The sequence below is a fragment of the Neolamprologus multifasciatus genome, chromosome 17 (assembly GCF_963576455.1).
Source record: "Neolamprologus multifasciatus chromosome 17, fNeoMul1.2, whole genome shotgun sequence".
Lineage (NCBI taxonomy): Eukaryota > Metazoa > Chordata > Actinopteri > Cichliformes > Cichlidae > Neolamprologus > Neolamprologus multifasciatus.
The window spans coordinates 35,503,597-35,528,944 of NC_140455.1; the positions used below are offsets into that span (position 1 = coordinate 35,503,597).

Sequence of the window (25,348 nt, forward strand, 5' to 3'; positions counted from 1 at the left end):
CCTGAACAAGTAGTCCCATAAGTGATGCCAGGTCAGCTATAGAAACACACAACACTCTGATACCGCAACCTGCAACAACATCGTGTAACAACTGACATTTTAATCATGAAGATTTATTAACTGATTCAGCTTTAGCCTCAGTCACATACCAGTGCTCAAAGGACAGAGTTAACCATGTACACCATGTACTGTGAATAGATCAGGTACGTACTCAGTACTCTGGAGATGTGAAGCAATTGTCTGTCAGTCAGTGTGACATTTGGCTCGATCAGTTGTGTTGATGATGGATGAGACTGTGCTGAGTTTAATAAAAGTTATTAAAATGTCTGCAAATCATGTACTTGACATTTGACAATTATCATCATCGTTTATTTATCAGTTATCATTTAAGTGATGGAAACAGCTGTGAAACAAGCTGCGTTAAGTAAACTATGTGGCCCAGAGGTGGGAAGTAACAAAGTACAAATACTTTGTTACTTCAGTAACAAAGTACAAATACTTTGTTACTGTACTTAAGTACAACTTTCAGGTATCTGTAGTTTACTTGAGTGTTTTTTATGACTACTTTTTAATTTTTACTTTCTACTAAGCTAAACTTAATTTTGTGTAAAGGTTTCTGTGTGCTCTCTCTCCTGGCCCTCCCTATCTCCTTTTCTCCTTTCAAAAGTGTGAAAGGCCATGACCAACCCTTTAAAAACTGTCGTTATCAGGCTGTACAAAAATGTAAGTAAACTGGTGTTAAAACAGACAAGACTGGGTGGTGTGCAATGTTGCAGAGCTTTAAAAGTGTGTCTCTGATCTCTAAACAAGCTCCTGTGTCTTATTTAATGTAATATTTTAGTTTTTAAGTGTATCTCTTTTTTCTTTTTCTTTTTTTTGGGGGGGGGGAGGACTGTCCCGTTTTGGTTCTTTAGCCGCTTAGAACTGATGTCTAAAGGCCAACAAAGATACCAAACGGATTTACTTTACCTTACTTTACATAGTCTTGCCATATTCAGTGGCGGTCCTAGCCTGTTTGGCGCCCCGGGCGAACACAAATCCCCCAACTCGAGGATCGCCACAACATAACCTAATAGACCCTAATAGACCTACACCTTAGTTCACAGATTCACTTTGTCTAAGGTTTATTTCTGGGATTTCACACAAGCCAGGATTCAAATCAAGAATACATAATGGGCTTGGATTTACAACATTATGAATGAAATGTGCTCTATTTGGAAACAGCAGGTCTCCCTCCCCTTTCAATGGGTTGTGTGTGAGACTTTAAATCATCAAACTGTAAATTATAAATTTTAAATTGTTATTGATCCCTTTGCCTCTGGTCCTAAAGTGTATATTTGTTTTCTTACTCTTCTTATATTTATTGTTTGTTTACTTGCACTGCTGTAACTGGAGCCTCGTCGTCTCAACTCTCTATATACTGGACTGTATGTATCGGACCATCTCGGACCATCTCTCCCTGTTCCTCTCACCTAGGTATTCACCACTCATCCAACGTGTGAAACCTGCTGTGAGGACAAGTAAAGTGTGGCCAGAGGGGACAGACGCAGTGCTCCAGGACAGATTTAAAAACACAGACTGAAATATGTCCACCCACACAGACCTGGACCAGTACGCCTCATCTGTACTGGATTACATCTCCGAAACCACAGACAGTGTCACCACCCAGAAACGGATCACCATGTACCCCAACCAGAAGCCTTGGATGAACCGGGATGTTCGTCTCCTCCTGAAGGCCCGCAACACTGCCTTTAGGTCAGGAGATGCACACGCCTACAGTACAGCCAGGGCTAATCTAAAGAAGGGCATCAAAAAAACCAAACACCATTAAAAAAAGAAGGTAGAAGAACACTTCTCCAACTCCAACCCCCGACGCATGTGGCAAGCACTCCAGACCATTACAGACTACGGGACCACCAAACCCTCCCCCGCATCCTCTGATGTCTCCTTCCTCAAAGAGCTCAACAACTTTTATGCTCGTTTTGAGCGAGGGAACCCCACAACCACAACCAAAACAGACATGACGCCAGACCACCAACCTCTGACTCTCTCACCCACCGATGTAGGAGCAGTGCTGAGCAGGATCAATGTCCACAAGGCTGCAGGTCCTGATGGCATCCCCGGGCGTGTTCTCAGAGCGTGTTCTGGGGAGCTTGCAGGAGTGCTCACAGACATATTCAATCTGTCCTTGGCCCACGCTGTGGTACCGGCCTGCTTCAAATCTACCTCCATCGTCCCGATACCCAAAAACTCCAACCCATCTAGCCTCAATGACTACCGCCCAGTAGCACTCACCCCCATCATCACTAAGTGCTTAGAGCAGCTGGTCCTAGCACACTTCAAATCTTGTCTCCCCCCCCCACCCTGGACCCCCACCAATTCGCATACCGCCAGAACAGGAGCACAGAGGATGCAGTCTCCATCGCACTGCACTCTGTCCTCTCACACCTGGACAACAACAACACATACGCCAGAATGCTGTTTATAGGCTTCAGTTCAGCATTCAATACAATCCACCCTCACAACTCATCAAGAAACTGACAGACCTGGGCATCAGTTCCCTCGTCTGCAAATGGTTACTGGACTTCCTGACCAACCGCCCCCAACATGTCCGGCTGGATAACCGCTGCTCATCTACAATCACAATGAACATCGGTGTACCACAAGGCTGTGTGATGAGCCCTTTCCTCTACTCCCTCTTCACCCATGACTGCAGACCTGCCAGTGGTTCTAACACCATCATTAAGTTTGCAGATGACACCACGGTGATTGGCCTCATCAGTGACAACGATGAGGCCGCCTACAGGGAGGAGGAGGATCGTCTGGCTAAGTGGTGCGACAGAAACAACCTGCTGCTTAACACAGAGAAGACCAAGGAGCTCATCGTGGACTACAGGAGGAATGCTGACACACATCCACCCATCCACATTAAGGGGACGGCTGTGGAGCGTGTGAGCAGCTTCAAGTTCCTGGGAGTCCACATCTCCGAGGATCTCATCTGGACGACCAACTGCTCCAAGCTGGTCAAGAAGGCTCACCAGCGCCTCTTCTTCTTGAGGACTCTGAGGAAGAACCACCTGTCCTCAGACATCCTGGTGAACGTCTATCGCTGCACCATCGAGAGCATCCTGACCAACTGTATAACAGTCTGGTACGGGAACTGCTCTGCCTTGGACCGGAAGGCGTTGCAGAGGGTCGTGAAAACTGCCCAGCGCATCGCCGGAGCACCACTTCCTGCCATAAAGGACATCTACAGGAAGCGGTGTCTGAAAAGGGCTGGGAAAATCATCAAAGACCCCAGTCACCCATCACATAGACTCTTCACCCTCCTGCCCTCAGGGAGGCGCTACAGGAGCCTCCGGACTAAGACCACCAGGTACCAGAACAGCTTCTTCCCCACAACTGTCAGACTCCTGAACTCTGCCTCCTGACATCTGACCCACGTTAAACTCATGGACTGAACATACACACACCCACAACCACCTACACACACACACACACAATGGACAACTGTACCCTCAAACACACAATAATAACATGGACTGAACCAACACTCACAATCACCAGCACTTTATATAACCTCTGTAGAAATTATCCACATATCTCACTGATCTTAACTGCACTACTGTATAGTTCTGTGTAAATAATCATTCTGTACATACGATAATTTTTAATCCTACAACTGTTTATAACTTGCATAGTTCACATTTCTGTATAGCTGTATATCTCAGATTTCTGTATAGTTTTTTATTTCATATTTATATCCTGTTCATAGCCTGTACATAGCTTGTACTCTCTACAGCCTGTACATACTTATAGTTATAGAATATTCATAACATACTTCATACCGTGTACATTATAACATACCATAATAGACCCATTTCTGTAATATACTTACATATCTATATTATTGCTAATATATATTGTAATATATCTATATCATGGCTAAAGCACTTCTGGATGGATGCAAACTGCATTTCGTTGCCCTGTACCTGTGCATGTGCAATGACAAAAAAGTTGAATTCTATTCTATTCTATTCTATGTAGCGGAGATGACAATAACGTTTACTTTGACTTCAGCAGCGAGCAGGCGCACCGAGGGCTCTCGTGCTCTCTTTCCGCGTATAGAATTTCAAAAAAACATTGGTGCAAATTATAAGTCTGTATCATGATGTCTGGTGTTTTCGTGTTTGTTTGTTTGTTTTTATTTTGTTTTATTTTGCGAGTTGGTTATTAGATGCTGCTCCAGCCAGAGAATTCCCCGCCGCCCCGCCCTCTCCTCCCTGTGCCGTAAGCAGCAGGCACACCTCGCAAACGGAGGGCGCCCTTACTCCCAGCAAATGGGCGATAGAAAACCGATCGGTGCCTATGCCATCACCAGTATGCGCTGGCTGATGTCGAGGCAGCATGAGTACGAGAATTTTTTTTTTAATTTTTTTTGCCGATGCCCGTGATGCCGCCTCCCACCACGATGCCGCCCCGGGCAACCGCCCGTGTCACCCGTATCAAAAACCGCTACTGGCCGTATTGGTCCACTTGATCGACCTTTGTTGTTATTATTTATTTTATTTTATTTTCAGTTGTTACACATGGGACAAACATGGCTGAGGGATAGGAAAGGGAGGAAAAGAAAAACAGAGGGGAACAGGGACAGTGAGAAAGGGCACTTAAAAAGAAAAAAAATCTCCCGGATCACCTGTCGAGAAAAAAAAAAAGAAAACAAGAGAAAATAAGAGAAAACAAGCAAAAAAAGAGAGCAACATAATAAACACAGCACCATCGCATTAATCTAGCTAAGTGTAAATAACAGTAAATATTAAATATTGAATGTTGTTGTGCAGCACCCAGGACCGACAGCGCACAATGTGCTTTGAGGTGGCAGCCAAGAAAGATGTAGTTTGTGTCTGTGAACAGTGAACACCTGTGTGGATCAGCGCTGGTGTCAGTCTCACAGCCATTTAAAAGATACAGTTGGATTCTGAAAAGGGAGGTTCTCATAGGGCTATGAAATCTTACACTGCATCTTTCAGTAGGTTGTAGACCCACCTTTAGCAGCAATAACTCAAAATAATGTTTTCCTGTGGACTTTTTCAATCTCTCACATTCCTGTGGAGCAATTTTGGTTCCTTCTCTTTTCAGCATTGCTTCAGTTCATTGAGGTTTGCAGGTATTTGTTCATACAGAGCTCTGCTAAGATCCTGCCGCAATGTTTTAATTGAGCTGATGTCTGGAGTTTGGACCACTGCAACACCAGACTCTTCTTTTTTGGCCATTCTGTTATAGACTAGCTGGTGTTATTTCATGAAACAATTTGGTCCAAGCTTTAACTGTTGGCCAGAAAGATGATTTCATATCTTACTCTTGAATACTTTGGCATACAGAGGAGTTTGATTGACTCTGACTGCAAGGTGCCCGGGTCCTGTAGCTGGAAAACGAGCCCAAATTGTAACCTCTCCACCACCGGGCTTGACAATTGTCATGAGGTGGTTGTGTTGAAGTGCTATGTTTAACTTTTGCAAAATGTGGCGCTGTTGTCTTTCTGAAGAACAATGGTCACGTCGTCTTGTGGTTTGTTCAGATTCCACTTTGTGAGCCTGAACCGTGCTGCCATGTTCATTTTTATGAAAAAGAGAGCCTGAGGAGTAGCTCTTGGATTTCTTTTCTTCTTTAAGGTCATTGCTGATGTTCTTCCTCCTTAGAATTGTGTAAAACACATACCTCACTGCTCCAGACCTGTAAGCTTCTGCTTGTATAGAGGTGGTCACACTTGCTGATAATCAGTTAATCAAATGCTTTTAATTAGGAGCACACAGTTGCTACACACCCTGCTAATTCCTACGGATTTAGTATGGGTGTATTTAATTTTTCGCACATTGAATCTGCATTGTGGATTAGTTTTTGTCAGATATAAAATGATGCAGTATGTGCGTCAGATGTTGTTCATCTGATGTTGCATTTTATTAATTTTAAGATACATTAAGCACTAGATTATTTTTTGCTGCTCTAATATGTAAAACCATACCATTAAAGAGGGTGTCATTTCTTTTCACCATTACTGTAGCTTTCAGAGTTTCTTGGCATTTGGGTTAATAAACCAAAGCTAAAAAAGCTTTATGACTCAGTAATAAATAGCATCATCATGTATTCATCACCTAAACTGTTTGTGTGGATTGTATCCTGTGGATGTTTCAGCATCTCTGGCTGGTACATGAAGTGAGCAAAGTCTGCTTTGCCCTCCTGGTCAGAGCAGAGCAACGTTTTACGGAATCACTGGAAAAATAAAAACATTATTGTCTCGCCAGCAACTCAGTTCCTTTGGTCTCATTTCTTATGAAGTCAGATGAGTACAATCCTGGATTTGAGCTTTGCAGATGCTCTGTCTTCAGCTGTATCGGTCGTTAAAAAGATGAGACACGGGTATTGTTGTCAATTTCCTCATGTGCAGGTTTATTGATTCCATCCTCCTTGTTTGGCTGACCAACATTGTCTGTTCCTCCCATGACCTAAGGAAGGAAAAGTACAAGGCAGAATTGAGCACCTGTCTTCAGTCTGTTGCTTTTGATACCTTTGCTCTTCAGCACGTACCCCGTCTTTGACACGTTTGAACAGGTGATAAGAAAGAGTGTCTTCTTTCATTAGCATAAGTCTCGGGTCCACCGTCTCCCTCAATCCCCCTGAAATGATAAGTGGAAGAAACAATAAGAAAATGATATCACAGTTCCAATGGCAAAATCTTTTCTTTTTTTCTTACCTGTCAAGAGACTGATGATTATTCCAGCAATAATAGATGTTAAACCTCCAATGACAACGAAATAAAGGTAGGATGGAGAGTGCCACTGAACCGCATGTCTGGTGGTGATAGAGATTCGTTTTTTCTCATATGCCCTTTATTTATATTATAGGAAAGCTCAGTCATCCCATCTCACCAGGCAATATTATATTAATTGATCTAACACAGACTGAACCACACTTACATGTCATCAGTATTCTGTCCTGGGGTTGTGGTAAAAAGACTTGGTTCTGTTGGCAGTGGGGTAGTCCAGTTGAGACTGCCACCAGAAGTAAAGTTACAACCCTTAGTGCTCAGCGAGAGCGGTCGGGTCATCTCAGGAGGAGAAGGGGATATCAATTCTCCAATGGTCACAGACACAGCAGCAGCCAAACCTGCCACGAGGCCCCATAGGCCTCCCTGTGGACAAATATAAGGAGCTTCATGAAATATATATTACATAGACCAATAGTCAAAAATGTTTGTCAGAGTCGAGTGTCACTCAACGCTCAGGCTCATTTTTCAATATTATTTTCAGTTAGACAGCAGAACTATGTAAGCGAAAACGGATGATTTCTGAGTTCATTTATACAGTTCCAAATCACAACAAAACTTGGTTGGAGGCACTTTATATTGTAAGGTAAAGACCCTACAATCCAGAGAGATGGATTATAACTAGATGAGGAATAATAACTAACGATTTGTTACAAAGTGGTGTGTAACCACAGAGAGTGGAAAAAGGTGAGTGAAGAAGAAATGCTCAACCAGCAAGCCCCCATCAACGCCGTGCAACCAAGAGACGGCTCAGCACCTGATCCAATCCTAACAATAAACTCAATAAACTCAATCTCAACAAATTATAAAATCCTGCGAGTTGGTTCCACTGAACAGGGTAAATTGATGGGGTTTTACAGCTATGCAGTAAAAACAAACAAACAAACAAAAAATAAAAAAATATAAAGATTATAGTTGGTTTTTAAAGTTATTTGGTAATTGTTATTTTTTTTCATGCCATTTGTGTTGCCCTTAAGGCATTTCTCTGAATAAATAGGTTCATAAGTTTGAAATAAATAATTCTAAAAGGATTTGCCATTAAAAAATTAATATGTGTTGTTAAAATGAATAATTCATGATTTACTTAAGTTTTAGTTAAAAGGAAAATATCGCTAAAATGTATTTCCTGTTCTGGCGGGGCACTTCCGGTTCCGGTCAAGCATTTCCGGTTTTGGTCAAGCACTTCCGGTTTTGGTCAAGCACTCAGTTTTGCTGAGAAACAGGCTCCAAATGCTAAAGGCAGTATGGAGATGTAATCAAATGCCATCTACTCCGAATTATCAGGCTGGAACGCCGTAAGTTACTTTATATGACAGTTTATACAGATAGCTTTGGATATTAATGTATATTTTGCTAACATGAATGTTTTAGTGAGAGTAATGCACTTTAATGATGTAAACATGCTTCTGCCTGTTGAGATGGAGTTTATTTTCTGTCATTTCAGTTTTCACCACATGTTCATGGAGACAATTAAACAAGCTGCAACTAAACTCCAGGGTCTTCATTTGTGGTTTAACTCGGTGTCACTAACATCCTCGTTGAAAACACTATACCGTTAACATTTTTTAAACATTGAACATTAATAAGGGTGACTTTTTATACTGCAATTACCGTATAAGACGGTAATTGTATACTATGACAGGTTGATGCAATACAGTTGAAACAATGATACAAATGTCGATTCTTTCATGCTACCAAGGGCTGATTTTGGCCAGATTTTGAGATCCCTGGAGGTAGAAATTTTCAAATGAAAATACCAAAATGAGAATGGACTTACTTTGGAGTTGACAAATGGACAGAGGACACCCAAACTGAACAGACCGAGTAAAGGACCCCCAGTGACCCCACCAATGATGGACACTGCCTGTTTGAAGAGACCTGCAGCTCAAAAAACACTTTAAAAATGGTCGTATTTACTGAGGTGAAAAATGTACTTATTTATGTAACTAACATGCTTTCTAATAAACAACAACAACGTTCCTGGATTTGTTTGCCTGAAAACATTGACAGCTCTGCATTAACAGATCCCTCTACCTGCATCATATGTCCCATGAGTGATGCCAGTCCAGCCATGGCAACACATACAATTCCAAAAAACACACCTGCAAAAACATCACATCACAAAATGACATTTTTATCAACTACCAGCCACATCCACAAAACAGAGATTAGTTTAATCTAACATAACATGCAGTTTACACTGGGGCAAAAAAGCATTTAGTCAGCCACCAATTTTGCAAGTTCTCCCACTTAAAAACATGAGAGGACTGTAATTTTCATCATAGATTTTTAAAGAATTTATTTGCAAATTATGGTGGAAAATAAGTATTTGGTCAACAACAAAAGTTCATCTCAATACTTTGTTATATACCCTTTGTTGGCAATGACAGGGGTCAAACGTTTTCTGTAAATCTTCACAAGGTTTTCTCATTTTGTCTCTCATAGTTGAGATATACCTATGATGAAAATTACAGGCCTCTCTTGCACAATTGGTGGCTGACTAAATACTCTTTTGCCCCACTGTATATTATAAACAAACAACAGATAACTTATTATTTACTCAGCCCTTTGGAGATTAAGAGCAGCTTTTTCTCAGACAGTTTTATGCGTGGTTTGATCAGGTCCTCCATGGTCACTGCAGCCATTGCGTTGATTGAAGTAGAAACTGTGCTGAACATGAACAAATGAACCATGTTTACTTTGGAGTAATGGACATTACTGAGACTTTAAATGTGGCACAACTTTAAATGTTACAGGCATCATTCATCAGATGAATAAAAATATAACAAATTATGTTGTATGAACCTCAGAGAGGCACTATATACTGCAGCAAAAAATAGTCCTGGAAGACCTTGGTGATCTGCCAAGATATCCATCACCAAATAAGGCAACAGCTGTAAAGAAAAAAAACTTTATTGAAAGATCACAAAAACACTTGAATAAAAACAGTGGCACTTGGTACATCCTTCGTTTTCTTTGTTTATGTGTATGTACCTGATCAGGTGATGAAACGTGTCCAGCTTTCCATGGGTCACAGTTCTTATAGAACGAATAAAGACACAGCCCTGAAATCACTGACGATGTCAGGGTGCAAGCTAGGCCTAACACGTTGATGAACAGAGCTCTGAAAAAACACAACACGAAGAAGGGAAGTATGCATACAAAAATCAGTGTAGCATAGCAAACGAGATTATATTTCCTATCACTGTATGCTGATGATGTCATCATTTATCATAGCTATCTTTTCTGAGTTTACGATAAAAATGTGTCATTTGCCAGCAAACCCCACCAATGTAGTGCCTTTGGCTGAATCAGAATTTACATAGATGTGGAAATAGACGTGTCATATATCGTTGTTTTCTTAATTTATTACTATGTGGAACCTTGTACAATGTATTTGCATTAATTCTCTATTAAAACAGTTTAATGGTTATCACTGTGGCCTCACCGCAACAAGATTCTTGGTTTTAGCTTGCTGGTCATCTGTGCCCTGCCTGATTAGTTTGTGCTTTGCAAGCTAAACAGGAAGGAAGGAATACATTCCTTTGAATCACTCACAATCTGGCATGTTTAATGCTCTTGCAGGAGTTGTATCTCTGAACTTGAGGTTGGTAGGTCCCATAAACTGCACTCCAACCAAATGCCCCTCCGATGACTAGTGTCCAAAAAGTGTGTCTTCTCAGAGGGTTTATGTCAAAGCTGGGATTACACAATGAAAGGATGATTTATGTATAACACACACACACACACACACACACACACACACACACACACACACACACACACATACTCACTCCACAAAGTTAATTCTTCCTCCTTCTTGGGCATCTGACAAGATAGTGGAGATTCCTCCTTTTAAGATCACACATTTGATTATAACAGACATGTAGCCTGCAAACATTATTCCAATCTAGAAGAAAAATCAGAGATTTGTTTGGTTGGCAGATCTGTATTCTGTAACTATGTTGACAGATTTTGGTCCCAGTTATCAAATTCTTGCTAATTTACATGAATACTGCAAAGAATGAAGACATGACTCAAATGTGGTTGTGGTGTCGATAAAATTAGACCGAAACCTGATTGCAGTTTAATTCAGTTTTACTTACATAGCATATGGAATATATTTATATGGTTCCAAATCATAACAAAAGGACATTATACTGTAAGATAAAGACCCTACAATCCAGAGAAAAGGCCAGCAATCAAATGGCAGTGTGAACCAAAAAATCTCCCTTTTAACAGGAAGAAACGTCAACGTCAGGGAGGGGCAGCCATCTACCACAACTATTTGGAGGGCATGTTGTATTGTGTATTTTTTTCATTTTATTTTCTGCAGAACCCTACCTGAACAACATCTGTCCACACCACAGCTTTCAGGCCACCCTGTAACAAACGCCACGAAACAGGAAAAATCTCTGTCAAAAAGGTTAGGAAGCTGTATTTATGAACAGAATGCATAACTTGGAAATATGTGACCGTATTCTGTAGTAGAACATTTTCAGAAGGCACCAGTGATGGGAATAACAACGTTACTTTTTTCAGTAACAAGTACACTAATGGGGGGGGGGGGGAGAGAGACACAACAAAGTAAATGGTAAATGGTCAGCATTTGTTTAGCGCTTTACTCAGTCCCTAAGGACCCCAAAGCACTTTACACTACATTCAGTCATTCACACACACATTCACACACTGGCAATGGCAAGCTACATTGTAGCCACAGCTGCCCTGGGGCGCACTGACAGAGGCGAGGCTGCCGGACACTGGCGCCACCAGGCCCTCTGAAAGGACAAGCTATGGAAAAGTGCCAGAGATTAATAACAACTAATGCATCCACAGACAGCTGTATACCTCTGTTTAATCTGCAGTGGAGCAAAGTGAAAATTTGTCCTGTCTGAAGAGTCACATTTTTTGTGAAGACTGTTGAAAAGCTGAAGTCCTAGATTACCCATGAATGAGAAAACATTGTGCTCTGTAAAATAAAGCAACTGGTTTCTAAGCTTTCAAATGTTTGCAGACTTTTAGAAAGAACATACAGGTGACGCAACACATTATGCAATCACGGTTTCAACTTTTGACCCTTAGTGATTGCAGGTGAAAACATCAAATTTTAAAAATGGGCACATATTTTTCATGAAACAAAACAAATGATTTGAATTAAATCATCCAAATGAAAACGTCAAGAAATCAGAGGTGATGTTAAATGAGAGATATTTTGTTTTAAAGGGTCAATGGGAAGGGGACCTCCTGAATTTTAGGAAAATGTAAAAATTCTCACTTAATCTCTGCTGAATGTGAAAGTGGGGGTCTCTTAAGGTTCCTGGCTTAGTGATGCTCGATGAGGTTCGACTGACAATGTGATGCACTGCAGTGTGTGTGTCGTATGTAATAAATGTTTTACTAACCAGTGCACAATACAAAGTACAAACAGTGGCTGTCGAAATAATCCCACCCCACAGGTTCATACCAGTCACTGCAAAAAGAAGGGAAATTCATTAACAGGAAAACACTCTTGTTCAAGATCCCTTCATGAACTTGACTGCTGTGAACTGGAGCTGACATACCTTGGTTCAAAGCCAGAGCTGGAGCATAAATTACAAGTCCAGTGTAGAGCAACTGTGGCAAAGAGTTAGAAAGTCACAACAACATGTCTCTGCTGATACCAACATAGTTTTATGTGCAGAAGTCAAAGCACTACAAAGATTGAACCACTGGCTTCTTACTGCGTTAAAAAAGAAGATCGTCATTCCCAGGAGACGAGTGGCTCTGCTGAAACGCAGCTCCAGATACTTGGCAGAGACCAGACAGAGAAAAGACACATATTGATACTGATACATGAAACTTCTAGTTCCCCTCACTCCCTCCAATTCAAAGCTTGTACTTTGTACACTTACTGACAGGTGTAGCCCAGCCAACAGTTTAAAATATAGCTAAAATAATGTTGAAAACAAAACCACAGTTACCTCATATGTGCTGTTGATGGCCAGTCTGTAGAAAACTGGGAGAAAGATCTCGGATGTGTACACCACTGCTATTACATAGGAAATACTTAAATAGCCAAATATGGCTCCGTAGCGATACACCTACGGACAGGTTGAAAAGCATTTAAGGAAACAAAAAATAGCAAAACAGTATCATATAAAGAACAACACAGGCGACGGTGTTTCTTCACCGGGTGCCAGAGTCAGGCTGGTGAACCTTTGCTGGAGATCATTTGAAACACTGATGCTGCTGATACTGAACGAGCTTTGGAGCAACATATGAACAGTGCTGAACTCTGGTGAGTAACATGAAAACTTTAAATACGTTATTTGATTTGTTTGAAATTGAAAGCAATGTACTCAAAGTAATGCTCGGTTAGCTGACTCCAGCCGTCTTCTAATGCACAGAAATCACAGTTTTACGCATTTTGTAAAATTCTAATTTAAGCTCTGAATAAATGTTTGTGCGCTGAGGAAGCTGAGTGCAGATCCAGGACAGTCCTGACACGTTACCTCGGCTGGGTTGGAGAGCACAGTGACGGATGACATGTAGCTGGCAGTGAGGGACATGGAGACAGCCAGGGCATTGAGTTTTCGGCCCCCAGTTAAAAAGTCCCTGGAGGTTCCTTGTCTCCTGCTTCTCCAGGCGTAATAAAAACCAACAGCAGCAGACAGGAGCAGAACGACAGCAAACACCACATAGTCTGCTGCCACGAGCAAGTGAGCATCCCCGGACATTTTATCAGTCGGAGCAAAACTGAAATGAAGCTAAAGCGTTTATCAGGCAGTGCTTTGTAGATAACTGGGAAGGCGGTGTCATCACCTCCAGGTACTCTATTGAACTGTAAGATAAATTACTCCAGGCGGTGCGCGCACGCGTCCTTTCAGGTTAAGGTCAAAGTTAATGAATAAAGTTTAGAATTTCGAGTTTGAACCCAACCCTAAAACTTGGGTAATAATAGTGCTTTGTGCCACCACCAGAAAACTGGATGTATGTTTAACGGTCCTCTTTCTTGTGCTGTGGCTGGTGGATTCTAGTTTGATGTCTTTAATGTGATGATGTTATTCTGATGTGAATAACTTTTTTATTTATGCTCTTTTATAAATAAATATTTTATGAGTATATACATGTCTTGTTAGTTTCTTACTTCATGATATACAAGAAAACATTGACAACTGTGATTAATAAAGAATTGTCTAGCAGACCAACCACTTATTAGATCAGAACTTTTAAACTTACTGACAACTGGGCTGAATTAACCACCCTGATCGCATTTCTGTTTTTTTTTTTTAACAGAGGCAGCCCAGTTGCTGTTCTTAAACTGTTCTTGTTTCTTTTTCAAACCCTCCTTTACATTCAGGCTGCACAGGCATCCACTGCATGTCTTCCTGTTGCAGGTGTTTGGAGCCTGAAAGGAAGGGCATGGTTTGGTTTTTGGCTTTGTCATTTCTGCAAATGAAAATGGAACATATAGGGATTATTTCAGGTTTGTTTTGGTGTAATGATTACAAAAATAATTTGTGACCAAAGAAATAACTTATATTACGAGGCAGTATTACACCATATTTAGAAAAAAAAATCAATTACAAGATTAAAGTCGTTAATATTGAATTAAGTACGAGAATAGGGTTAAAAAACTGAAAACTAATTACAGAAAAGATACATTGCTAAAATAGAGCAGTACTAACATTAGCTGGGTAGCCAAGCGAGTAGGATCAAGCAAAGCAGAAGCACTGTTGAACCTTATCCACACCACCAGTAGCGAGATAGTTACTTATCCTGTCAGATCAGGACGCAAAGCTATTGTTGTACCGAGTGGACAAATGTACGGCCTTAGTTGTTCCATCAAAACAGACTTAAAGGTAAAAAGTGAAATGCTTTTTGAGCCAGAGGAAAACCTGTCTTTAGATGAGGGTCTGAAATCGAACTGCCAGTTGTTGTCTGTATCAGGCAATACCCGCAAAGTCAATATCTATGTTACTAATGTTACCAAACATGACATTGTTTTGCCACCTAAAACCCTTCTAGGTAACATAGAGAGGGTAACACATAGTTATCCTGTGAATCTCAAAGAAGCTCAGATAGGTTCGGTTGTAGAAAAGGACAATCAGAACTCACCTAGCTTACCAGAAGAGCCTTGGGAACCACCTGTCAATTTGGGCCACCTTAACACAGAACAACAGGCAGCTGTCATGGAAATGTTAAGGGAGGAGTCAGGCGCATTTGCTAAACACAAAGAGGAAGTTGGTTACATAAAAAATCTAAAAATGGATATCAAACTCACTGACCAGATTCCTGTAGCCAAATCCTATAATGCGGTCCCACGTGCTCTCGATGATGAAGTAAAAAGTCACATTCAGGACTTGTTAAAAAAAGACTTTATTCGCAAATCAACCTCACCATATGTGAGGAGGCGGGATGGAGGCCTGAGACTGTGTGTCGATTATAGGGGCCTCAATAAAAAGACCATTCCAGACAGACACCCTATTCCACGAATACAGGAAATCCTTGATGGACTTGGCGGCAATACGTGGTTTAGTGTGCTTGACCAAGGCAAAGCGTACTATCAAGGTGAAATCAGCGAAGACTCGAAAATATATACCGCCTTCACAACACCCTGGGGGCTGTATGAATGGAATAGAATTCCATTTGGACTCACCAATGCGCCTTCAGCTTTCCAACGTATATGGAGGAACGTTTAGAAGGCTTGACGGACAAAATATGCACTCCATATTTAGATGATGTTTTAGTGTACAGTCAAACATTTGAGCAGCATATTGAAGATTTGAGATCAGTTCTCAAACGTCAGCAGGCTTGGGGAGTAAAACTAAGACCTGATAAATGTGACTTGTTTAAAAATGAGGTCCGCTATGTGGGCAAAATCATTTCAGCAGACGGTTACAAAATGGATGAAAAAGAGGTACAAGCAGTACGAGCTTTGAAGGACAACCCACCAACAAACATTAAAGAGCTGAGAAAGCTTTTAGGATTTTTAGGATACTACCGAAGCTATGTACAAGATTTTTCAAGACATGCAATATATATGATTTACTCTCAGTTGACCACACCCAAACACCAGCGCGGTCAGCCAAGGCGGGGCATGCTGCACCCACCCAAAAAATTATATGGAGTGACATCCATCAAAAAGCACTAGACTATTTGGTGGATGTTTTGACTAATCCACCCGTGATGGCTTATCCTAAGTTTGAGGAACCCTTCATTCTGCACATCGATGCATCAGAAGAAGGCCTTGGTGCAGTATTGTACCAGAGGCAGGACAGTAAATTAAGAGTAATTGGATATGGATCAAGAACATTAACACAGGCTGAGAAGAACTACTGGTGGCACTCAGGGAAACTTGAGTTTTTGGCACTAAAATGGGCGGTGACTGAGCGCTTTAGAGACTATTTGTTCTATGCTCCCTCAGTGACAGTATACAGTGACAACAACCCTTTAACCTATGTTTTAGGCACAGCTAAACTGAATGCGACAGGACACAGATGGGTTTCCGAGCTGGCTGATTTTAACATAACACTGAAATACCGACCTGGAAAAAGTAACGTGGATGCAGACTTGTCCAGAACACCTTCTAGTATGGACTCATGCATGTCAGAATGTACTGAGCTGTGTTCGCCTGAAGTGTTAAGCGCAGTACTGAATGCCATTGAAACACAGGAAGAAAAACAACTTGATTGGATATCAGCTATAACGTGCAATCCAGAAGTAAATAAAATACTTACAGAAACTCAGCCAGATGTGAGAATCACAACGCAGAAGCTATTACAAGCTCAAAAGCAGGACTCTGCCGTAACTTATGTTCTCAACTTAAAGTGTACAGGTGCAAGCTTTGACAAAACATCAGCGACCAAAAATCCTAAAGTAAAACAGCTACTACATGAGTGGAAAAAGCTGTTTATTTCAGATGATGGGTTGCTGATACGAAAGACTGTGACTTATACTCAGATTGTGATTCCAGAATCGTACAAAGAACTGGTGTACAAACACCTTCACTGCCAAATGGGTCACTTGGGGGTGGACCGTGTGATGAATTTGGCAAGGAGTAGGTTTTATTGGCCGAATATGTACAAAGATATGGAGTTTTTCATCACACAGGTGTGCAAATGTAATATTCAGAAAAAACCTACAGTTCAGCGTAGGGCCCCCATGTGTCACGTGCCGGCTACTGCACCCTTTGAAATGGTTTCAATAGACTATGTCCATCTCGAAAAGAGCAGGGGAGGGTATGAGTATATTTTAGTGTTACAGGATAACTTCACCAAGTTTGCTCAAGCCTACCCTACACGCAACAAATCTGGCAAAACAGCAGCAGATAAAAATTTTTATGACTTTTCCTTGAAATTTGGTTTTCCTGGTAAATTACATCATGATCAAGGCAGAGAATTTGAAAACCATTTATTCAAACAGCAAACGGCAAAAAGAAAAGGAAAAAAAGAAGAGAGTTATTCTTGGGTTCTGTATGTGAAAGCCACGGTTCTCGAGTACCCAAATAAACTCGGTTTGCTGTTTACTACAAGTTGTCCTGGAGTGGTGTAACACATGCAGTTCTGCAGAGGCTACCCTGCTTACTTCTTCCCTTCTTCTGAATGAACGTGGCATTTAGGTCTTAAAAGTGAATTAAATCTGTGTAAGTGCATTAAACCTGCATATTTTTTGTGGTGGCCATTAGTGTGACTGCTTATAAAAAATTATTAAATTCTCACTTATATTGTAATCTTATTAAAAATATTTTTAAAGTGGTTGTAGCCTCAGTTGCTAGATTAAGTTCCGCTTAATATATATGTAAATATGGTAACATTGAGAGTAAGAGTTGATGTCCTGTACAGGGTACTAATCACAGACTTGAGCAACCTTATAGCTGGAAACCTGGCTCTTTAAGGAGCCACGTCTAGACCTGATGCCGCAAAGGATTGAAAAAGTGTCCCAAGTGCCTTTGACTGAAAGTGTTGTTAGACCAGGAGATCCCAGAGGTTATATGAAAAATGCAATTGGCTATATAATTTTGGTCTAAATGGGAGTGACCAAGATGAGGCTCACATCTTACACCTGTAAGAGCAAGTGCAGGAAGATGAAGTAAAAAACCAAAGCAGTTAATTTATGGTCTTCCCAAAGCAGATGTTGTTTGAATGCAGCCTTAATTTGTACATGCATTTCACTCAGTGACCTGAATCACGAATGCACCCACTTCCACAGGACAGGACACATTCAATCATCATCAGATTCTAGGCCACCCCAGGTAGTTTCAACGAGTCCAGGTTACCTTGGTGTACATTAAGAAGCTCGGGGCCTCAGAAACCTTCACCTTACAGGACCAGTAGATTGTTTTGTTTTTTTGTTTATTTTGTCAGGCATTTACATTGAATGTCTTGCTGTGTTTATTGGTGTTTATAAGTGTTAATTATTATCATAAAATATAGGAGATAAATGTTTGTTCGGAAGATCAAGAACTTGTAAATGTTTGCCAAAACATTACTGCAAAACTTGCTGTGTTCAGTTTGAGACACTAGCCTATAGAAATAGCTTACTGTTCAATTCAATTCAATTTAAATTCAATTCAATTTTCTTTAAACAGTGCCAAATCACAACAACAATCACCTCCAGGCGCTTTATATTTTAAGGTAGACCCTACAATAATACATACAGAGAAAAACCCAACAATATATGAGCAAGCACTTTGGTGACAGTGGAAAGGAAAAACTGCCCTTTAACAGGAAGAAACCTTCAGCAGGCTTAGGGAGGGACGGCCATCTGCTGCGACTGCGTGAAAGTATTTGGAAAAACTGGATTATTTATTTAGTAGTTGAACACTTTACTAAACCAGCCAATCACACCCTTTGAAAGAATGTAACAGGGTCTAGGCCCTGATATAAAAAATTTAATCACATTCTTGTGATTGGGACGGGGTCAGGGTACGCCCTGGACAGGTTGTCTCATATCATATGACATTTGAGATTATATCATGGTTACATTTGCCGAAAGCCATATTAGCCATGTTTGCTAGTGATGTGACGTTCTGTATCGAGGCTTCGAAGCTTGTGTCGAGTAATGGAGGGGGCGTTTCCGCGATGCGCGTATCGAGGCTTGCTTCATTTATGGGAGGAGCTGAAAATGATGACGTCCGAAGCCTCGCTGCCCGGCTGTACCACGTGACTGGTTCATGAAGTGGTTCGAACTTTGCCGCGAGCTATAACAGCGATACAAACCCCTCAGACTCCATTCAAAAATGTAGGTGTTTGATGGGGAGTTGCGGTTAGTGAGAGTTTGGAGAGAGTTTGGAGGTTTAGGAGAGTGAGGAGAGAATATCAGGAGAGAATGGAGCCAGCTAAGAAGAGGAGGATGTCCTCCCCTGTGTGGGAACATTTTGATTTTATTCCTCCCAACAAGGTATGTAAATTTCTACAGAAGATGTATTTTCATAATACTGATGGTGCAATATAATTTATGTTAAGCTGTCTTTACTTTTGTACAAGGTGAAGTGTTTGCTATGTGCCAGGGAGCTGGGATATAACAACAACACCTCATCCATGCTTAGGCACTACAGAGCTTTGCATGAGAATAGGGGAACACCGATTGTGGAGCAAGACCAGGTGAACCATCAAATGCCATGATAATATAGCATGCAGTAATGATATAACAATATTATACAGCTGTAATAAGTTACGTGTGTGATATTTATATTTTTCCTTTGTTTTTATTGTCTTTCCTCAGGAGAACAATCTCAAATAGATGAAGACCTGGTTAGCATGGTGATTGAGGACTCCCAGCCATTTAGCATTGTGGAGGACAAAGGATTTAAAAGATTTGTTAAATCATTCAATCCTAGCTATGTTCTCCCCACTAAAAGGTCATAAAAGCAGTGAAAATTTAGTTTTTACAGAATAAAATGTGAACAAGCAGGACTGAGGCCTCAGTGTGTAGCTGTCCATACCTCAACGTTACAAAAGCACAACCACTGTCCACACCCCAACCTCACCTCACAGTAAATGATCATTTCCATTTTAAGCATTTCCAAATGATCATTTTCCATACTACAATATATACACAAAGTACACAGTAAATTTCCCAGTGTTAAATCAGCAGTGTTAAAGTGTATTTACTCTAATAGAGTCATTATAACAACAGCTGGAGCAAAACGCCCCCCAGTGTGGGTGATGATTCGTGGAGTTAAAAGAGGCAGTGTCAACGTTACTCTAGAAAGCTCCTCCCACCACAGACTCGTTTTCAAACCAAGAGGATTTTTCAGGACGCCATTTTCTTCACATCAGTTGCAGGGTAAGTTGTTCATATTTACTTATTAAACCAACAATTCGACATTTTAAGCACAGATAGCACGTTAAAATAAGGTTACATTCCTTTTGTCCATGTTTATTATATATTTCATTTTGTACCAGAAGCAAATGTGACACTGTCTGTATGCTAATGTAAGGTTGTTAATTAGCTAAAAAAAAAGTTGACTGATATCAGTGTTGGACTGTAAGGCTTGTTATCAAAATTTATTTCAGTGTGTAGTGGTGATTGTGTTGTGTTCTAGTATGTTCGAAATTCCATTAAATTAAACCCTCCATGTGTTGGGATTTACATCTTAACATTAGCTAGCTAACTAGCATTTTGGCTAACCTCAGTGCGCGGGCAATTCGCTATCGTCAAATTTTAAATTACATAACCCAAGCATTAACTAATTAAAGGTTTACACTAAATGTTACATTTTTCTTTTTTTGATACCTATGTACCAGATATAGAGGTCGTTTTCAGTAAGGTTATTGTCTTATTTTAATTTGGCTGTCTTCAGCGATTTTACAGTTACAGGAGTACAACCAGCAGGTGTTATAAGCTTGATAAAGTATCCAAAATGTCCAGGATTCAGTTTTTAATGCTTTTTTTTAGTAGGTTGAATTTAAGATGACAGCATTTGTATTTATTGTGAGTTGATGGTATTGACAAAAGTTACCCCGCTCCTTTTTCCATTTTGGTTACCAGACTGTTCAGTATGTTACCTAATGATGACAAAATACTGACTCCCTAGTACTAAGTTAGATCAGACAAATGGTAAAAAGTAGTAGTAATTACTTTAGTTTTGTATTGAGGATTATATCGCTTGTAGATGAAATACTCATTTAGTAAAGGGCTAAAAACTACCGCCAAAGAGCTGAAACACCTTGTTACACTGACATAAAAGTAACATACAGTAAGAAATAACATTGCAAGGCTATTTTGCTGGTATTTATTGGACTGATTTAATATTCACATTTTCTGTTTACTGTAGTTCAATGAAGAGCACTGACTATAAGAAATTACTGTCTACAGGAAGCATGCTGCTTAAAGCAAAACTCGGAGGTGTGCAGAAATTTGTTAGAGTATCTGAGCCAAGCCTTAAGGAGTTTTTGATTGCAGGTAAGAAACCAACATTGTATAAAAAAGGTGTACAAGGGGCTTTAAGTTCTTTTTGTTATTTAGTCTTTTCAAACTGCATTTTATGATTAATTGAAAATGATCTGTGTTTTGGAAGCATCTTAGTTATGAATGTATATTTAGTGGGGAAAAAACTGCATAATGTGAGTGTCACCCATTTTAATCTACCACTTATCAAGCATGTTAGTGGCGCTTAATAATTTAGCTTTTATTTATCTGACTCACTTTTGAAGAAGTATCTTGAAATTATCTTCATTTTAAGCTACAAAACATTAGATGCCATGTAATCTTTTTGTTTACACAAAGTTGTGTGCTTGTTTCCAGCATTTGCAAAGTTTGGTGTGCCAGGCGTAACAGAAGGAGTGAAAGTTTTTGATAGTTCAGGGACTGAGTTGGATGAGGATGTATTTAAGGATATAGTAACAGATCCCTCAACCGGAGTACTAACCATCAAATATGAAACAGGTTTGTTTGAATGATGTGTGTTTCATTGAATGTCATTTTTGTGTGTGTCATTATTACATTGTTTATTCAAAGAGTGTATAAAATGAGTCTAAACTGATTTGTTTTGCTCCTATTTTTGAGGTCTGGAAACATCTGTTGCAGAAGTGTCTCCTGAGCGGTTCCAGTTATCATCGCCACATTCATCAGATTCACAGGATACTGTCATCCTTTCAGACAGCCCTTTGAGGAAACGTCAGAAGCTGGATGCAGAAGCTAAGCAAGTAAGAGTTAACAGATTTCCACATTCTTCTAATAGTGTCTTTTTTGTTTGTAGTTTAAGTGTTCTGAACTGTAGTGGTTATATCAACATGTAGAATGTTTTTATTGTTTTTTCCAGTTGGTGGAATCCATTCTCACCAGCGAACCTGGTGGAGAACGTATAATAAATGAGTACAATCGGACCAAGTCCCTGGTGGATGAAACCAGAAGAAAAATGGTCAACATATTGGTAGCTGACATGACAGAAAAAAATGGGTAATTTATTTCTGGCCCTGTGATTTTTACTATCATTTTCAAATTATTTTAAATCTCTATTAATTCCAGGGAAGCTGACTAGTTCTTTTCCTTTTGATCTTGCAGTACATCACCACCACGGCAGGTAAAAGAAATGTATGCCAGAGGAATTGTAACCTTTTTCCCTTACCTCAGTGACCCATACTCAAAAAATGGCTATGTAAGTAGCTAACAGTAATAACTGATACAACTAAAATCAAAATTTTAAATCCTGCCAAAATGTATGTCCTTATCAACTGTTCATGGTTACATAACTTACTGATAAATTAAACAAAATGTCTGTATATGTCACTCTCCAAGGAACATTATTATGATAGCGAGAGTGGCACTGGGTATTTGGCCTGGAGGATTAAAACCATACAGAGATGCACTGCTAAAGAGAGGCGATTATCATCTGGAGGTAACATTTATAATTAAGTGGAAACATATAATACAGTTCCAAATTGCGGTTCTGTATTGATAATGGTTATTAAATGTTATTATTAGTTTTGATAAAGTTGTATTTCATATTGTCTAGCACCAGGAGATGGATCATCGGGTGAAGACCAGTGTGGTGGACCAACTGTCAGACGAGAGTTGCAGTTTGTTACAGAGAACGTGCTGAGTGAGGATGAGTGTAAGGAAGCAATCTCTCTGATGAAACATTCAGCTGATGAAGACACAGTCAAGAAGAAGATGAAGTTGACATTTGTTTATCGACACAACATGGTCCTTGACCCCCTGCTGTCAAGCAACATACTATCTGTTTTTCCACGTTTCAAAGATATCAAAGGCTTGGTGAGTATTTTTCATTACGTTGACAATGTAAACACATTTTATTTTTTGCAGATAGCAGATATAATTCTCTATTCTCTATCCCTGTTACAGATCGAACAGGATTTTGTACTGATGTTTGGTGAGGATGTATCAGGCAGGTTGCTGGAGAGGTGGCCAACAACATTCAAAAGAAAGATTATCCAACAAGGCAGAAAGCTTCCTTCTACCAGTGACCTGGAAGAACTCTTGCTGGCAGCTGACTCTCCTGAGGATGCCACTGAAGTTAATGCTGACATTGGTGAGCTGTTATTTCTTTGATTAGCACATTCACAGCATATATAATGTTTGTCATAGAACAGCTGTCCTTTTGTATTTTGGGTCTACTCAAACATTTTGTCAATGCAGATGCATTGAAATTTGTTATTGATGATGATGATTCAACTTTATTAAAAACAAATATTTTTTTCAGGCTGGGACAGTGACCTCTCAGCGATTCTATTGCTATTACATCTGATTCCACCATCTGGTCAGGGTCAGAAGAGACCAGGAAAGGTGTCAGCTTCTCAAGCAGAAAGGCATCTCGTGGTCTTCAAGAAGGTTTGTTTCTTTTCTATTTTTATGGTATGAATTACCAGTTTAAGAAACACTTGATTCTTATTCCCTGTCTGTATTTGTCTTTTCAGACTGGAACAAATATCCAAGAGCACCTTGATGCCATCACTACCAGCACTCAACCCTATCTCCTGGCTGTTGGGGTGAAAAAGAATGACATCCACCAGTTCTTCATTATTCTTGACAAGAATGCCATACCATGCAAGTCTACCTCTTCACTTGGTGCTTTTGATGAACTGTTTAAAGCACATTTTGTGTTTGGCACATCTTACAACACCATGCTTCACAACATGTACACGTTCATCCAAACCACTGTGTACAATATAGATGTTGGCAAAGTCAAAGAAAGTCCCAGAGTTGCTGAAATAAGGGCAAGGTTGCTTCATTAGGGCTTGAAGGTTAATTCTCCATCATGAAGTGTTTTGTCTGTCAGGCTGAGTTCACTGGTTCAAACATGCTTGTTAGGCATTTACGGTTAGTCCATGGTTACTTACCTGGAAGAAATCTTCGCCTTAAATGTGCCCAGCGTGACTGTGGCTGTGTGTTTGGCACTTTTTCAGGTTTTAGAAAACATTTAAATACCAAACACCTTAACTATTTCGACCAACAGGCTGACACTGATGTTAATTTACAGCCTGATGTGGCAGTTAAAGAAGTTAGCACTACAGGGGAGGTGGTGTCAACTAATGTAGAAGAAACACCCACAACATCTGAAATGTTGAAAAGTTCAAATAAGAGCACTTTGGATATGTGTGCCTCTACTGTTGCACAGCTCAGGGCAGCTGGATTAAGCCAATCTACTGTGAATAGTTTTGTCTCCTCAATGGAGGAAGTGTTTTTTGAGATTCATACTCAGGCTAAAGATGCAGCTTTACAGAGCTTACCTTCACAGGACACAACAAGTAAAAAGAAATTAGAGCAGTCATTCAAAAACTTTGAAAACCCATTCACACTGTTAAATTCAGAAGCTAAACGAAATAGGCACTTTAAACAAAAATGGGCAACTGTTGAACCTGTTGAAATGGTGCTTGGCACAAGATTTGACAGTAGAAGAAACAAGATCACAGGGACTTTTGATCAAGTCATTGTAACTGATAGGTTTGCATATGTTCCTATTTTGGAAACACTGAAAACTATCTTTCAAAACCACCATGTTGTCGACATGTTCAAGTCAAGGAATATGTCCAGAGAAGGTGTGTATGCAGACTTAATCGATGCTGCCTATGTTAAAAGATGTCCCCTATTTTCTGCAGAAAAAGATGCCTTACAAATTCAACTGTTTTATGATGACTTTGAAACTGCAAATCCCCTGGGCTCTAAAAAGGGTGTACATAAATTGGGTGCAATATACTTTACACTAAGGAATTTTCCTCCAATCTTTAATTCGTTGTTGGTCAATATTCATTTGTGTGCTCTTTTTCATGCACAAGACTCAAAGCGTTATGGCTTTAATTCAATCCTTGAGCCACTTGTCAATGATCTGAAAGTTCTTGAGACAGAGGGACTGAAACTTCCCATGTTTAAACACTTGGTTCATGGCACTGTAATCCAGGTCACTGGGGACAATCTTGGTTTGCATAGTCTGTTTGGGTTCGTGGAGTCATTTGCAGCTCGATATTGTTGTCGCTTTTGTCTGCTTGAGAAGGATTGTTTTCAAAGTGTGTTCTGTGAAGATGATTCTGGTGTTGCACTAAGAACTCTTGATATGCATAAGCAGCACTGTGAAAGTGTACA

The 25,348-nt window shown here is 40.1% G+C and overlaps 3 protein-coding genes and 1 long non-coding RNA gene across 4 annotated transcripts in view; 2 read left to right on the plus strand and 2 right to left on the minus strand.

The window, feature by feature from the left end:
- Positions 1 to 228: 228 nt before the first annotated feature.
- LOC146499765 (sodium-coupled monocarboxylate transporter 1-like) overlaps positions 229 to 25,348 on the minus strand; it is an 88,376-nt gene continuing 63,256 nt past the window's right edge. Inside the window, exon 11 of the mRNA XM_085136824.1 lies at positions 229 to 298. Within this exon, the coding sequence (XP_084992950.1) occupies positions 244 to 298 (55 nt within the window). The 3' untranslated portion in view covers positions 229 to 243. The remainder of the gene's footprint in view (positions 299 to 25,348) is intronic.
- LOC146499766 (sodium-coupled monocarboxylate transporter 1-like) lies at positions 4,541 to 13,825 on the minus strand. Its single transcript, XM_085136811.1, has 17 exons — positions 13,315 to 13,825; positions 12,784 to 12,903; positions 12,544 to 12,609; positions 12,385 to 12,436; positions 12,226 to 12,293; positions 11,168 to 11,206; positions 10,618 to 10,733; positions 10,382 to 10,522; positions 9,818 to 9,947; positions 9,629 to 9,717; positions 9,384 to 9,493; positions 8,858 to 8,925; positions 8,601 to 8,687; positions 6,975 to 7,189; positions 6,752 to 6,849; positions 6,586 to 6,674; positions 4,541 to 6,503 (listed from the first exon to the last, which is right to left on the minus strand). The coding sequence occupies exons 1-17, from the start codon at positions 13,537 to 13,539 to the stop codon at positions 6,399 to 6,401; spliced, it is 1,818 nt and encodes a 605-aa protein (XP_084992937.1). The 5' UTR covers positions 13,540 to 13,825; the 3' UTR covers positions 4,541 to 6,398.
- Positions 8,054 to 8,742, plus strand: LOC146499767 (uncharacterized). The gene is made up of 2 exons (XR_014870040.1): positions 8,054 to 8,118; positions 8,268 to 8,742. It is a non-coding gene; the product is annotated as an uncharacterized LOC146499767 (long non-coding RNA).
- On the plus strand, positions 19,904 to 24,003 carry LOC146499768 (uncharacterized). Its single transcript, XM_085136820.1, has 11 exons — positions 19,904 to 20,092; positions 21,125 to 21,211; positions 21,554 to 21,694; positions 21,815 to 21,954; positions 22,071 to 22,207; positions 22,313 to 22,406; positions 22,547 to 22,646; positions 22,764 to 23,023; positions 23,114 to 23,300; positions 23,472 to 23,599; positions 23,686 to 24,003. Exons 1-11 carry the CDS (start codon positions 19,972 to 19,974, stop codon positions 24,001 to 24,003), a joined length of 1,713 nt encoding a protein of 570 aa, XP_084992946.1. The 5' UTR covers positions 19,904 to 19,971.